Genomic DNA, 17,131 nt, shown 5'->3' on the forward strand with positions numbered 1-17,131 from the left:
GTTGAATCGTGGCTACTCAATGTTCGTCTTATCTTTCTTGCATCATGCGTGTAACGCTATCGTTCCACACACGACCTAAGCATCTCTTTTCCGGTGGTCCGTGTTCCTTTGGGATTGTACATTTATTTTGGCCCATGATCGATCTCGAGTACCGAAAGTTGTACATTTTTTGCGGATTTCTCTTGTGCCGCAAGCTACATGCGGCTTGAGCACTTCGTTGATGCAACGACAGTGATAATTTGCCGTTTATTTCCTTCTTCGTGATCGTTCGCTTCTTACTAGTCGAACAACCGTTTTTTCCGTGCTTCAGATTTCCATATTGTTATTCGACTGGTTTTTAATACGTTTTCATGTGCAGTTTGTACTTTTTTACGATCGAAACGGCTACCGTCCGTTTGTTGCATAAAGCTTATCGGTTGATGAAATGGGATATCGTACACACAGTGTTATTCATATTATTTTGCCGTTAAAATGTGTGTGCAACGAATTGTAAATGCATGTTTTACAAAAGATTATAATTATTCTAGTGGCTTTAATACCGTTGCCAAGGAGGTTCAAAATGTTGAATATTGTTTTATTGAACCGATTGGTTAGTACTGCACCGAATTATTTGTTTTGTTGTAATTTTGGTTGTGTTAGAAATTTGTTTGGTCGTCACGTAACAAGCGTTTTCTATTCTGTAATTCCTACCTGAAACACTTCGCAGCTGACTCAAGGCAGTAAATGTGCTCCCTTCCGTTAAGTAAGTGTGATCGCATCCACTACATTGTCTTTTTTCCTCCAGGTGAAAGCCACCGATTTTCCAGTCCAATCGAAAGTCCTGCCTACAGAAAAAGGGAAACACCGACGGGACCGGCATGTGCGTGATGGCGTTCGGTGTGCGTTAGACATGCGTGATCGGTGGTGCAAATACAGGCAGGTGCACATCCCGGCGTATATCAACGTAACTGAATGGTTGTCTGTTTCGGCGCGGCGGCGACCACTGTCGTGGACATTGCCGGTTTTGGGGGCTTACGAAAAGCAGACACACCCCGGAGAAGGGGGGTTGGGAACGAATAAATCAAACCGTACGCTTGCTCATCGGAATGCAAAGTTGCTCCTCCTAAAAACCGCCGGCGCGAAGATTCACTTTCTTCTAGCTGTGTCCCTTTGGGCGGTGTTGTGCGAGGAAGAAGAAAAAGGGAAGTTTATGACGAAATTGAACCTGTACGGGTGCGAGTTACACACATTTAGCAGATGGTTTAAATCCGGTCCGCGGCGTTACTCATCCGACAACGTGCTGGGAACGCAATCAGAGCTAGTACGACAAAACAATTGCCCTGTCGATTGACTCCTTCTCGCCCGGGCCACTATCGGTCGGTCCATCTAGCGGGCGGCGTAGTGTCACCATAATTTTTGTTAGCCTCCCCTCGTTTCACTTTCATTTGCGTACGCATGGCGCGTAACGCTCACGTGCTCGATTTGCGTTACGCGACAACGTGCGCAACGAGCCTTGACGGCCATGGCCAAAGTGAGCGACATTTTCGTTCCCTCCCCTGCCCTGCATCCCCGAGTCGTGCGATTGCGGTGTTGTTCCGGCATCCCCCCCCGGTTCGGTGTGTTGCAATCGCGTGAAAAGGGAAAACTTGGAACCCATCGCACCGGAACCAGAAAACAAAAAAAAACACAACAAACATTCCCGGCGCCAAACGCTCCCCGGGAGGAGAAAATCGCTGTCGATTTCATTCGACATTTCTAGCGACAAATTGACGACAACGACGACCCAGCGGTGGTGAACAATCGCGTCTTTATTGGTTTGGAACGTGCACACGGTAGCCACGGTCTCTATCGATTCCGGCGTTATCGGCGGGTCCGTAGACCCTTTGGCTTGGGTTTGTTTTTTTTTTGTTTAACTTCCCTTCCCAACCGGTTTCGTCGGGATTTATGGTGGACCATATATCGCACGATTGGAATACAAACCGCCGGTGGGTAGCAATGATTGGTCGCACAGTTCGCTGGCCATCTTGATTAGAAAGGGCATTAGTAGAGGGCGCCACTAATTGAGGCATTTTCTGCGTGAATGTGTTTTTAAAATAATCAATATCACCTTTTGTAGAAACTCATAATTAATTGGACTTTTTAAAGGTTGTAAATTCATGTCATGGAGAAAAAGTGATATGGAAAAATTCAAATCATGCCAAATGAAAAAAAAAATCATTAAAAATTTTTTCCCAAACTTAAGTATTTTTTAGAATAATATTATTTCCAAACCATGTATTAACATGCTTTCAATGAATTATTTTGTTTTCATTAAAGTTATTGTTAATTATATTTTTATTTAAGAATGTTTTCTCCATTAAAGTTGATTAGGCATTGAAAAATTCTGAAAAGTGTTAAGAATATTGTTGTAGAAAATTAAATTAAAAAAAATGATATTCGACAAGGAAGAAAAGTTCCAAAATCAAATTTAACCCCTACACAGTTTCGCCCACATTGGCCAGTTTTTTTGCCGCACGTTTTGTTTCTACTTTCGTCGCGCGGCATTTATTTCGATTCCATTTAGTTCGAAAACACGTTCTTACGTGTTAATAAATTTTTATTCCTATATTTGACACTTATCGATACAATTGAACCAATTTTTTGCTAATTATTGCCAAATCATTTGCTGATCACAATCACAAATAATAAATATGGTAGAACAAACTACTTGCACAGTTCAAACTGCAAACTGACCATTATTTAATCAATAAAATCCTAAATCTTTTAAGGAAATACCATGTTTTCTTTGGTTTTAGATCAAAAGCAATACAAAAGAAACAGTACGACGATTTTTTGCGCCTTTTTCTCGAATTAAGTTTGTTGTAAAAAACAGTGCTGATCAAAAATTCGTTTGCTAGCAGCATGTTTATTTTCAAAATCTTCATTCCGTGCAGAATGTTAGCGGCATCTCAACGAATCATGTGTATGCAAAAACTTTCACTGAATTCGTAAAAAGAGTAAGGCACACATAACAACAAACCTCCATCGAGAACTGACCACTCGTCGGATATCTTTTCTCGATCGCCAGCCCAATCAGGGCCTCACGCAAGCTGCGATGATTTAGACGATTTTCCGACGATTACCGTTCCAGTCGGAAAAATCGCACCAGCATCCATAGGCCGCTGTCCTTCAGCACATTCGTCATACGCACACCGCATCCGTACGTGAGCAATGCTTGAGTGAAATTAACCGGAGACCCAAACGGAGACGAAATTCTTCAATCGCCAAAGAATGGTGGGGAAATTCAAACCGTGGTGAGCCACGGGCGGAAATGTTGCGTGCAGCGTGAAGAAAAGTGTGCGCACCGTCGAGCGTGTCCGGCGGGCTGATCCATCGCCAGGGCGGATCTCCGATCTGGCGTACTTGCAAACGAGACGTGGTGATCGAGCGGGTGTGCTGGCTGGAGATATGTAAGCTAATTAAAGAGCACACCTCGGTACACGAGCTGGACGGATTTTCTTTGTGTGAAAATCGAAAATGTTGACCAGCATCTCAGCACCACCCTGGCCACGAGCCCGGTGCTATGGTGCACCGTTTTTCTTTCACCGGTCCGCGCGTTCCGTCCACCACCGTGTCGTAGGAGCATCGTGGACCACTTTCGTATCTCATTTGCGTCCCTCTCCACACAATTTCTATACCTTTCAACCGATGCACATTGGCTACTGGGAGTGGGGGAGGCGGGGGGAAGATGCTTCTTCTCGAAAGCAAAACTTTTCTAAATTTCTAACAAAAAACACTGAGAAATGGTATCGTAACGATCGAGCGAAGGGACTGGCGCGATATATTTTCTATAAAAATTTAAACACCCAATCGACGGTTGGTGGAAGGAAAGCGGTTGCTAAAAAAGAGCGGGCACTTCTTGCGGCGTGGTGCATGTTTGTTTTCTAAACTATTCAGCCCAAGAGGCTGCTTCTCCCGTCCTTCGTTTGGTGCACTTCGTGTGGGCATGAAATGGAAAGCAACCAATTTGTTGTTCCAAAACACCAGCACCACCTGCTTGACGGGCATCGTTATCGGGTGGAGGGTTGGTTCGCTGCCGATGGCGCGGATGGCCTTTTAAAACCATTAGCCAATCCAACCCGTGGAGGATGGTGGATAATTGATTTTAAATTCGGTTGAAATATACCCCAATAGAAAAAAAAACATGTTTGTTTGAAGTTAGCTTCAATACATTATTTCACTTAATTGAAAAAAAAATATAACGAACGAGGATATTTTCCCTTTGAAACGAGATACCAGTTTGGGATATAGATTCGATGCGATAGGGATGTCTTGTGAAGCTTAGGTTTGTTATGTTCGTGTATGTTTCTATTTTTATTTTCGATAATTGCATATTACAATCAGCCAAACGGTAGCGTAAATGAAGATAAATGATCAATGAGTGGGCTAAAAGAAAGAAACGATCGTACATACTATCCCGTATGGTACGTTCATTTTCTTTTTGCCTTCCCTTTGCAATACGATGAGTAGCAATGATAACAGGGTATGGTACTTGTAGCCAAGAGTGGAGCTAATAAAATCAACATCAATCATCACCTAAACACTAAGTTGAAAATCTTTCTTTCTGTTAAAACGTGTTCATCTCGATCGATGTAAATGATTGATTATTTTTAATTTCACCGTCTATGAGTGTAGTAAATTTGAATTTATTTTGACACTCCGATCTACTTTACATTCAACACCCGAAAACGATAGCTTAAAATAAAAAAAAAGTAACATAAATCGGTGTTTGCATTCCTCCTTTATAATTCCAACTTTGGTGGAAACAAACGGCAAGCGCACCTGAGACAATTTTATGAAGCATGAAATTGTTTACTCCTCATCGGAATTCAATGTGCATCAACACTTTTTCTTTCACCCCTGTGCTGTTTACCTGGGTGTTGTGCTAGCTGTTTTGGTGTGTTGAATTATGAGGCAACTTCGGTATTTGTTGAGCACCAAAGACAGATGCCAACGGGAGCCCGCGGTTGAACAGAAACATCGATTGAAAATTCGTTCAACCACCACACATATTGGTACGAGTTGTTTTCGGTGTACGAATCCCTATGTTTCTTATGTTTTATGCTCCAATTTTCTACCGATAATTTCACCAGGTATGCGTCCAACAATTTGAACTTTTGCTTTTAATTAACGACGTTTTTAATTTTGTTTCAAAAAAGTATTCAGTGTACGTATAAACTATCAAATCGAAGAGAAATTTAATAATTGTACGTAGATAATAGTAACGCAACATGATCTACATGGATTATATGTATATAATAGCAAAAATTCACCTAATGTTTCGGGAAACAAGTTGTTGCGACAATTTACTACTATTACACCCCCCCAAGTATCAGTTCATACTGTTTTCCAAAGATTCACATGTTTCCTCCATTCGTAATCGTTTGGTTCCGGGTTCACTTATGAGACACATTACCAAAAATTAATTACACACCCCGTTAGACCACAAGAAATAAGCCGCAGGGGAGGGGAGAGTACACTAGGTTATTAACCCTCTCTGCAGTCATTAACGGCCTCCGTACCGTCCACCGCTTCTGGAAAACAATTCAAACGAAACATAAACCGCTCGACTGACCGACCACCCAACCAATGGAAAAGGTGTTGTTGCACCGAAAATAGCATCACAACCATCAAAATATATGCTTTCGCTTTCATTCGGCTTGCTATTTGCGTACGAGTTTATTCGCGCAACGTCGTCCACTCGGGAGTCGTCCCGCCGCCAACATTGCGGAAATGGTTGCGGTTTCATTGTATTCAAATTTAGTTCACGTGCCTTCATCCCTTACCGGTAACGGTGTGCGTCGATATGTTGGTGGGGTGGCGAGGGAATTTGCCGGCCTTCCAGACGAATCCTATGGATACTGTTTAACCTATGAAAATCCTACCGTTAGACATTTTTAATCGATGGTTTTAATGATAATATTTGGATTCTTCAGTTTTGGTAAAAGTTTTGTATAAATAAGGAATTTTATCAATTGTGTATCCAAGTTCTTTGTCATTTGAATCCAAGATTTGTAAACATTTCCATGTACAGTAGAACATGGATCGTCCGGGGTGTTCTGGACCGGCTAGACCCCAGACAATCGAATTCCATTGATAATCGGGCCTTCATTCAAATATATGTCACATATACATGTATAGTGTAGAAGTTTATCGGTTATATCAACAACAAAAAAGTAACACTAGTATTCAACATTAGCAACATAAGTAAATAACTGAAAAACATGTGTTTAAAATGTTTGAATTTGTCAAACAAACTTATTTGGATTTAATGTTGTTGTAATAATTACCGCGTGGGTAATAAATCCGTTGCAAAATTCAACACGGTTGTGCAATCTCCGTTCACTGATCACTGATAATCCGCCCCATGGTCAATGATGCCCCGGATAACCGGCGTTCCACTGTATCATTTTTTTCTCCAACGAATCCAAAACTTTATCAAAACAAAATTTTTTAATGTACCAATTTGAAGAATAGTTTTCAAAATCCTCCATTTCTTTGTTAAGGTTTGTCTGGTCGAAAAATTCACTCCGCTAGCTCGGCGTAAAGGAAGAAATGATTGAAATTGAAAAAAAAATCAATTTAAATATTTTTCTAAAACATTATATTGTAAAGTTTTGGGAGTTATAATTACTAGAACTATTGATGCACAATGGGTGATTGACTTAAATCCCCCTACGGCTTAGTAGGGGCAAAAAAAGAAAATGAAAGAAAAAACATTTCTGATTACTGCGTGTAAACTGGGCGTAAGGATATGTCTAGGTTCAAAATGTGTATGTGGGTTCGGAACTTGAACCCTGTCTCCACGAACGGAACTGCACAGGAACAAAAGTAAAGTTTTAATTGCGATAAAAACTTTCCAAATTGTTTAATCTCAATTTACGTACAACATTGTAATATGACATAAATATTAAATAACCCTACTATTCCCTGCGTAAGTTGTATGTTTAGAAAATAATCATTCAAACGGCTGCTTTGAAATCTGGTGAATAAGACCAAGTTTGACAGTTTTATGGCAAGGAGGTTTGACACATGGACGGTAAGCTGTCACAGGTCATTCACCACATCAACAACATTAAATCCTCGTTCTTCTCTGAACTAAGGAACCTTCACTTTCAGCCCGTGTGCGTTAATATTTATTAAGTGGTTAATCTACCGATAGTTTCCGCGGTGCACAAGTTTGTTAGCGAAAGAATCGATTGCGTGAAACGGCGTAGCATCAAACGCCATCAACCTCAGCGCACTGGCAGCTTCGATCTGTCAGTATACAGCAGCGTAGTGGCGACGGCGGTAGCATCAGTGCAGCAGGCGACTGCGAAGTTCGAGGAACAGGAAATAACTCGTGCTCCATCATCACGGCCTCGGCATCAAAACATGGTAATGAGGATTTGCAACAAATCTCCGCCCTTCCGGCAGTTGAAGTTTGTGGAAAAAAAAACGCATGTTATCTCATCATCCTGAATGTGTTCTTTATTTTCATTCCCACGCGGCTTTGTCATCACAGTCGATAAGCGAGTTTCTGAAAGACCTACCCTGCCACAACGAGGAAAACTTCTCATTGTTCAATACCGAAAATGGCGTGAAAACCTCCTCGAAAAGACCCTCGGTCTACATACCGACGTTGGATATTCCTTCCGAGCAAGGTATGGCTTTGTTTTGGTTGATCTTGAACCTTGTACGTGTTTTCACATGGTTTTTCTCATTTCATTCTCGTTCTAGTGATAGTCACTGAGAAGAAAAATATTCTTCTGCGGTACCTACAGCATCAGTGGGACAAAAAGGTGAGTAAAGTTGTTTTCTATTCGACCCGATTATCAGCAGATTACTGACGAGGGGATTTCTGTTTCTCTATCTGCAGAATCCTTCAAAAAAGCGAGAACTTGAAAACGCCACCAACGACCTGCATCGCAAACGACCCCGCCTTGACACACGCGACAATAACAACACGTAGATATAGCAAGAATGAATTGCGGAAAGAATCGCATGTAATTTGGAGCCACGGGCCGAGTTGCATGCTCGTAGGAAATGCGCGGAAACTATAGCGATTCATAAATCAAACAGAACAACTTGCCGACGCTATTCAGGAATATTTCAAGAGTATAAGTCCGAAATGGATTATCAGGAGCCTCCAGCGACTGCGTCTGAACTAGAAGATAGCTGGATAACATCAGATTATCGTGCGTTTAAATATTTTGCCTACATCAAATACGTATAAATTTAAAACAGTCAACATCTCAGTCACTAGGAGTAGCTCGTCTCGCATCAGAGCATAAAAACCAAGCACAACGGCTATCCTATAGAAAACTTTTTCAACTCAACCATGTTGGAGCTAGCAAACGTATGATTTATCAGATTCCATATGAACTAGTCCCCAAATCCTTTTGTAAAAGCTTGCCTAGCGTAAATGAAAACAATTCATCCTCTGTTTTTTAGTTGTCTCTAAAGGGTATTTTCTTTAAATTGACATTCTATGTTTTGATTGTTTTCCAAAGAAAGTTGTTCCTGCTCAGTTTCCAGTGCATTTCTCTGAAGCCTCAATTTTTTATTTTTGGTTTCGTAGTGATGTGTTTCTTCGTTTAATTAAGTGAAATGGAAAGTATATTTAATATGGCCCATAATAGGGCAGTTTCGGGGCTAGGCTTTTTACAGATTACCTCCACGTCGGACTTTCCTACTGTTCGTGTCGCATAATCCGGTCTTGTTTTCTCATCAAAAACATCCCCGAAAATACGATTTGAAGTAGGATCAGGTGAAATAATCGTCTTCTCCGGTCGTTATAGAACAGTGAAAAATAATTTGGGGTCACATTGAATGCTGCACTAGGGAAAGTTCAGGAGTTTTCCCACCAGTCTCGTAATACTTCGATAAGGGTTGAGAATAGAATGAGCCGTGGATAGGCGGAACAAGGGTGGCGAGAGGATAGGAATCGTTTAAACACCCCTTCGATGTGGCTCTGTAAATTAGAATACAAAATACTATGGAATAGAGTTTCAAATGCCGAAAAGAAATAAGTCAGTACCAATCATAAATTAATAGTACTTGTTTATTCCTCTCAACACTGAACGAAAAAAGCCCTTGATTAACAACGCAATCTAATGCTCATATGTATTCTGAACGGTAGATCGTAAATTAATATTGTGCTTACGATTGATCAATATATCAGTTTAATTTGTTTTCAAGTTACATCAATAAATAATTTTATCAATTCTTTTTTAAAACGCCATAAAGAAATTATTTTTATTAATATTAAAGAGGAGAACATGTCAGTCAATAATTAAACATTATCAGTAACCTTATAGCAACCACAATAATGACTAAAAAAATTTCCTTTAACTACAGGATTGTTTTACTTTTGTTACACTTACATACACTACACACTCTACATACACTAAACATAACGCTCTACGGGAAACCAATCAATGTTCGTTTTGAATGTTGTTTTGTACACAATTACACGTAACCAAGTGGAAAATTTATTTCAAAGAATTTGATTATCTCAATTTAGTTAATTTAGGCGTGTCACGGAGGGTTGTAAAGCTTTTATCATTTTCTTTTGCAATTCATGTTCAAACATGTTTTTGGACGGATATACTGCATTCCGTCCCAAAGGATCATATACTTTCCCATTATGAAAAGTTTTATCCAGTTGCGATGATTACAAACTTGTGCGGTATCGCTGCATTCGACAAAGTTATCCTTTTAATTCTTCAAACACCAGCAAAGCATATTATTTAGTACATGTCATAGAGCTAGTCGCCGCAAGACCCACAGGCAACAGATGGGGGAGACAGACTTCATCCCCCCGGGGGTAGCTCATTTCCGGTCGGTCGTCGATGGTTCGGACAAATGAAAACCAGAACAACCGAGCATCGGTTTCTCGTGGCACATCAAACGGCAATGTGGCACACAATCTTCACCAACCGACTGCAAAAGTTGCACCGCGCACGCCGGTAACGCTCGTGGCAGCTTTGTGGGGACAGGGAGGTGTGGTCGAGGATAAAGTTTTCCCCGTTCATATGCATGCGCCCATATGTGTGTGCACGCCGATGCCGATGGGAACGTGCTGATAGGGAAATATGAACGAATGTCAAAGTTGCAGCGTGTGGGAGGACGTTGGCTATGGATGGGCCAAAGATGGAAGAGAGTGTATGCATGGTGGAAGTAAGTAGTTTCCCTACGCTTACATAATGCCCTTGGCAGTCAGCAGTGAAGAGGCTGGCAAAGTGTTCCTCAGTATCCATTGGTTCGGTATTGTTCCAGTGTTGAATCTACATTGCTCATTATATGGGACATTGTGACCCATTTTGGTTGACCCATTCTCGTCGGTGATCGACTTGTGTTTTTCGCGGGATCATGAACATTTCGTTCGATGTGTTCGGAAAACTTTCGTACGCACATTATCGAACAGCACACGATGGTACTGGCCCAAGCCCAGGGGTTAACGGACTCCCGTGTTCGCGGGGTAGAAAACAACGCCCACACCTTCCACAATGAGCAACGAAAGGGATAGGCACAAAAAAAAAGAGGAAAAACATGATCGGCTTTCGGCGACGTAACGAAAGATAAACATATGCTCACGTTTGTGCGCTCCATCCGGTTGGAGATTTTCATTTCAGCATCTCGTGCATCTCGCCCACCGGTGGACCGGCGGTCACGTTCACTCCCGTACGCTCTTTTGCCGTTCGTTTGCTCTCGCCGTTTCCCAACTGGTGGAACTCATTTTCCTCAACCAACCAGCTGGCGTTGGTGAGAAAAGTGCCGAGTGAAACGAGCAGTTGTGAGATTTGCGGGGAATAGATGGGTCACATCTATGAAGTGAGCCAGCTGGTACACACATCGATAAACCACCGGTGGCCGGTGAGCGAATACGTCCCTTGATACGCATTTTATTTCATCCCCCCTCTGCCGTCCCCGTTCATCCTTTCCACCTGATGTATCCGTTCCATGGTGGGTTTTTGGTGGTGTTTGTTTGCGGAACGACGACGAAGACGACGACGGCCTCTAACGAGCGACAAACAGGTGGTTAATAATAAATACCATCGTGCGCGGACGGCGGACGAGGACGCAATACGATTGATGAAGGGCGCTGAGTTTAGGGACAAACGTTGTCCAAAATGTGTAACCTATAAGGAGCGTATGATTAATCTGCGTGGGGTTTTATTTCGCGGAACATACCGAAGGACATAGTTGTATCCGAGGAATGAGTAATGCTTTTCAAAATTTACTTCTTTCTTACTTACTCACTACAGTTCTTAACCTGACGAACGAAGCTATGCGGAAATTAATGTCAATTCAACCAATAATGGTTGTCTATTTGAGAACTTCCTATCTCAGCAAAACATGAGATATGCAAAAACAAAGTAACGAAAGGAAAAGCACTTCCGCCGTGTGGTTTTCCATGTCCGCCATCGGTTGTGTGCCGGTGTGGTAGTGTAGTGTAATGGGACACCCACCAGGATACTTAACGGGGCCATTCAATGTGGTAGTAAAATCCACCATTTGCCACGCACATTCGAGTGCAACATACAAACAGCTGAAAGACGTAGCAAAAGGCAGCATATTTTTTCCGTGTGTGATTCGCACGTGAGATTTTTCCTCGGCAAGTGCGATAAGAACCATGGTGGCAGGAACGATGCTCATTGGAGCAGGACGAAATTGGATTGTACAGGATGTGATTTTTTCTACACACGTTCGTGCACATGCCAAGGTGGAAATGATAACGTAGACGTGCGTGAATTGCCAAAAGTGCCGGAAATTGAATTACGTTACCGAAACAAAGTGAAGGGGAAACGATTGTAATGTATCATACTGCGGGCAAAAGGAAAAAAAGCGGGTGCGATGTATTCGAGACGCCCGTTTTAAGTGCTTGATAAATTAATAGTATTTTATCACTGCGGTTTTGCTGGATGTTAGGAGGAAAAATGGATTTATGTGTCAAGCTTGATCGTTTTCTTCACATCTCGACGTTTGCTGCCGATTATATTTCTTTACATTTAACCCTTTATTTGTTTATTGTTTTTTGTTCAACAGGAACAGGGATGTGTGTTTTAGACAAACCGATCCCAGTGTCGCAACTGGCGTCCACGTGTCGCCTGCGGATTCCACCAACACATGTTACACGCGCTGGATTCGCCATTCGCGCTTGTCCTTGTCATCTACGCTTTGGGAGTAATCACATCTTATGGTGGGCAAAAGTAAGAATAGCAGTAATAACAGTACTAGCATAAACCGGGAAAGGATTCCCTTGTCCGAAACGATAGGAAGAGACACTCCCGAGCGAGTGTGGTACGGTTTGCTCTCGTTTTGAGAAAATGCTGTGGAAGGATTTTTGAGCAAGGATTTGCGTTTGTGTTTGAGATGAGTATCAATCTCACTACTAGCTCACTGGCAGCTCACCACCGGAGACACTCAGTAGCCCCCCACCCCGCCGTTTTGGTATCCATGGCCTACTCATCCGGCTGTATACGCTCTGGCCGTGCTTCTGCTCGCACAACTCCATACGTTCGAGGTTCGGGTTTTCTTCTGGGGCACGCATCGCAGTGTGCACGGACGGACGCACGGACGGATCAGCATAGGCAAGGAATGTACACTGGCCAGACAAACCAGCCAACCAGTCAGCCAGCCAGCAGGCGTTCAGTAGATCGTGAGTGTTTAAACGCGCCGGACGTTCGTGTGTCGCAACCAATCGTGTCGCGTGTTCGCCAAACTTTGCTTCGCCAAACTAAATCGCCCTTCCGAAGCGCGTCGAGCTCTCGTCTGCTGCCCCGTCCCCCTGCTGGTCAGTCCCGCAAGCGGTTACTGCTGACACACAGCTGACTACGGCGCTGGTGGGTGTGCTAGTGCACCGGGAAGGAAGGAAGAAAGGTGCCAGCTGAAGTAAATACTGCACCGTTTGGTGTTGGAGTGGTTTTTCGTATGTCAGTTATTAGGAGCCCGGACGACTCCGCGGTCCACTGTCGATACGGGTTTTTGGTTAACAACAAGTGCCTCGGGGACGTTTTGGGGAGGGGTGATCTAGTACTGCGTGGGACTGATTAGCCTTGATAGTGGTCTGGTGACGAATACTCTTAGCCGATGGTGTGTCTGATTGTGTTCCGCGCAAAGTGTGCTCCAATCGCAAGCTTTGTACCATTCGAAGATCAAAGGACTATTCCACCGAAAATGAAATTCTCCCACCGTTTCACAGCCATCGTGAGTCGGAATCCTTGTGGTGAATAAATCTGCATACCTTACGAGGGAGAATGTTTCCCCACCGCCCCCGGAACGATTGGTTTAGAACACCCGCTACATTGTGGGTTTTATCAAAGTATGCTGTGTGCATAGCTGTCGGGGAGTTGAATCCCATCGAGTCGCTTCTTGGAACGCCGTGTTCGCGGGTTCATTATTGGAAAATTCGCATTGGGTCTTACGCCAGGCACCTCTTCTTCCGATGCGTCCACGTTCGCCTTCGCCTTCCTCGTCGGAGACGCCCGCACCGACCATGGAAACCATGTGGCCGGATGACGATGTGGGAAGCAGAGCAACAGCACAGATGCAATCCTCCGTGCGGTGCGAGTAAAGGGTGGCCTCGGCCTCGGTGACGGTAATGTGTAACGTTTTGGGAAAACACTCACACTCCGGGCAAACTGGGCACTGGGAAAACGGGTTACGGCGAGTCTCCGTTTATCAGTTCATTCAAAAACTTGTGACGTTGGTGACGTTTTATCCTTTCTTTTACTGAACATGGTGATATTTTTGTGTACAGAAACATGCCACCCTTGCGTCTTTTTTGGTTTTGGACAGGGTAAATTGTACTTTACAAATTGCTATCGTACGTCCACTTATCCGTGGGAAGTGATAAAAGTGTTATCATCATCGACATTGATCATTCACCAAAACTAAGGATCTGCGGAAAACCGTCGCTGAAACATCACCGTCGAGTGTGACATTTTTCCGTCCGTCCGCCGCTTTTCCGCCAATTTCCCAAGTTTTCTGCCTGCTTCCCAACAAACAAAAAAGTGTGCGTGCTTATTTGCCCGTGCGACTCGCGTGTAGTTGTGCCGCTGAATGAGATGAGAATGGCCACATAGAAGACGCGTTTCTATAAATATAATTCGGCGGCCTTTCAGGCGTGGTTGCTCAGTCCCGATCTTTCCCAACGCGCTAAAAAACCCAACCACCCGGCGCTGCTGCCGCCCCGGTTTTACATCCCGGTGGACTTATTTTCATTCTGATTTGTTTTTTTCTGCTCTTTTCTTGTTTTAGTGTTGAGTGTTTTCCCCTTATTTCTCGGCATTCAGTTGCATGTTTGCGATTCAGAGGTACAATTGGTACACGGTAACTAAATTAATGAAGAAGCATCGAGTAGAATTGTGGTGGATCAGAGTTTTGGGGGAACTAAGAGCCTTGGTAGTTTTATAGCTGTGTAAACGACCATGTGTGGTTGTTTGATACACGCAAGAGTGGAGAAAACAAGGTTCCATTTCAGAATGCTGGATTCTTTAAGTTTTATAATCTTATTTATTGACTCATTCAATGATGTGATGAAAGGAGTATTTGAGTAAAATTGACGATCAATGTGGGATGTTCAAGGAAGAAGAGAGAAAACCGACAAATAAATTACTACACGCAAACCCTAACACTATCAAACCACCGGCTGCCAACGGTGCGACTTCTAGCGAGTATATTCGAGGCCTGTTAAACCCCGGAATTCTGCATGCTTGATCCTCTTTCTACCTCTCGTGCAAACTTTGATCGAATAGCGACGACGACGACGACGTTAACGACGGCGATTGCAATCGAAAGTGAAAATATTTGTTTTTCCCTCCCAGCTCTCCATCTTTCCACTCGGTCGTTACCTTTCCACCAGACTCGTGGTGTCGTGTTGTTTTGTTTTTCGGATGTGGGAAATCCCCGGGAAAAAATATTTTCGCGATCTAACTCATCCGATCCGGGGGTGGGTTTCAGGGGTATACACGTTTCGTTCGCATCGCGTTTCGCGTGCTCGTTCCGTATGTTTTTCAGACCGGATTTTTCTTTTTGTTTTCCTTTCACAATTTTAACGCGCTCCCTCTCGGTTTCAGTTCTCGCTCAGTTCGGTTTATTAGTCTCGAAAGTAATCACACCGGGGAAACGTGAACCGAAATCGGGGATTGGTCATGTTACGGTAAAGTTTTACTACCATCGCGCTGGGCCTCACTCAATTAGAGTCGACGCAAAATGGTGATATTGCCGTGATTGGTAGGACTGTTAAAGTGGGTACATTGCGTTCATTGTTTTACTGTTCCTTACACATTAATTTGGGCCGTGTTGGTTCTATTTTGTATACACGTTTTGTGAACCGAGTGTTTTTCGGTGGAACGCAATTTTTTCACACGAAAAGAAACCACACATGAACGGAAAAGCAGGCGGCGTCGGTGAGAAGTGAAAGTGAATTCCTATGTGAGTAGTGGATGGCAGCATCCCTCGGTGAGAAACGACCTCGTCCGTGAGTACGATCACGAAGTGCGTGAGAAACACAGATCGCAAACCGACCGTGTGAGCTTTTTGGGAAAGGGAGGTTAACTTGTTTTTTTCTTCTTGCATTTTTCGTTGGCGTTTAACGACCCCGTCGGTTCATTCCTTGCAGTGTAAAGTTCAGCGGAAAATCTGGTAACGTGTAGTCGTGTGCGACTCGATGAATAGCAGTGTGGTTGGCCGGGTTTATTTCAATATAAAATAGTGTTGCTTGGACGTGTCGGTAGGTGAATGGCAAAAAGGAAGGTTGGGGAGAGTGGCGGAAAATTGATGGTGATTTGTCGACACAATTGTCACAGGTGTTAGATGGAATCCCATCCAGTAGCAGCAGCATCTCGTCGTCGCGTCGCGTGTTGAAATAACAAATTTGGTTGGGAAGATAAATATTATTCCTGTTTGTTCGTGTGTTCGATAGATGAGTGAAGTGTGCGTGTGTGTGTGTTAAAAAAATTATAATTTATAGTTTATCAGTCTTTGGGAAGTTTGGTTTATGCTCGTGTTTGGTGCGTGACAGCATCTCGAATTTGCCTCCCTTTTTTTGGGGTAGCCCACTTAGTAAGATCGATGGATCGTCAATGTCTTGTTTGCTGCGTTTGCGAATGAATTATTTGTGCAACTTGTAAATTGTAGTTAATAGAAAATATTAAAAAAAAAAACAAAACAAGTGTGAACCGTGTTGGAAAACCGCGCATTTATTCAACCAACCAGACAAACATCAGCATCAGCAGCAGCAGCAGCAGCAGCACATCAAGTGCGACAACCCTTATCACCGAGCCCGACATCAACAACCGATCAAAATGTATGCAAAAGTGTTAGAGTTAAGCAAATGTTGATTTTTGTTGTGTACTGCTTCCATTGTTTCTTTGCTGTTGTACGTTTTTCTAGTATCCAATTTATACTCGCTCTTTTTCCATTGTTTATCATAAACTTAGCAAATTATACAGGACTGCAAAATGTGTAAGGAATCAAAGAAAATAGTCATTTCATTTTAAGTACTTTTGCCATTTTTCCAATCATGATACACTACCCGTTCGTTCGTTTTCCTCTATGCAGTGTTGTGCTGTCCCAGTTCCGTTTCTATTGCTTGATGTCTTATTGTACCTGTGGCTGTTCCGATTTTTACATTTTTAACAAACCAGTTTCTCGGATCCAGCTTCTTCATGTTCCATTTCGTTGTCCATTTTCTCCGACAAAATTTTAGCTGTTTAAAAGTAATCCTCCAACTACCCTCCTTTTCCGAACACAAATACAAAGATGAAAGAATAGTAGAGCATTAAATCTGTGGGAGAATTTATAACTCTTCGCTTTTCATGTCTAATCATGTGGAAAAGGGAAAAGGAATGGAATGCAGGATATATTCCCGTTTCCGTTTCGAATAAGACAGTTTTCTGTTGGGGTTTTGCAAAACCCGCAAGGAAAAGTTTGAACCGCCACAATCGATGAATATTTAATGATCCACCTTGTAACATACTCGGCCCTTCCTAACTTAATCTTAGCTCCGATCCGATTGGGCCTGCAGAACCTCGCCGATCCAACCTTCAACGGCATGAAGGCACTATCAGCGGCTTTCGATTCGTATTCATCCAAGCGAAAGCAGTATTTGGGACGTCGAAGAAGA

At 43.0% G+C, this 17,131-nt stretch overlaps 1 protein-coding gene across 1 annotated transcript; it reads left to right on the plus strand.

Moving 5' to 3' along the window:
• Positions 1-7,155: 7,155 nt before the first annotated feature.
• LOC131281204 (DET1- and DDB1-associated protein 1) lies at positions 7,156-7,969 on the plus strand. The gene is made up of 4 exons (XM_058310464.1): positions 7,156-7,395; positions 7,523-7,661; positions 7,738-7,799; positions 7,877-7,969. Exons 1-4 carry the CDS (start codon positions 7,393-7,395, stop codon positions 7,967-7,969), a joined length of 297 nt encoding a protein of 98 aa, XP_058166447.1. The 5' UTR covers positions 7,156-7,392.
• The last annotated feature ends 9,162 nt before the right edge of the window (positions 7,970-17,131 follow it).

This window comes from Anopheles ziemanni, chromosome 2 (assembly GCF_943734765.1).
Source record: "Anopheles ziemanni chromosome 2, idAnoZiCoDA_A2_x.2, whole genome shotgun sequence".
In the NCBI taxonomy this organism is placed as follows: domain Eukaryota; kingdom Metazoa; phylum Arthropoda; class Insecta; order Diptera; family Culicidae; genus Anopheles; species Anopheles ziemanni.

Excerpts from the sequence above, each read along its gene's own strand:
- LOC131281204 (XM_058310464.1), top strand. Across the intron at positions 7,662-7,737 it reads GGATATTCCTTCCGAGCAAG|TGATAGTCACTGAGAAGAAA; the intron begins GTATGGCTTTGT and ends TTCTCGTTCTAG. Across the intron at positions 7,800-7,876 it reads AGCATCAGTGGGACAAAAAG|AATCCTTCAAAAAAGCGAGA; the intron begins GTGAGTAAAGTT and ends CTCTATCTGCAG.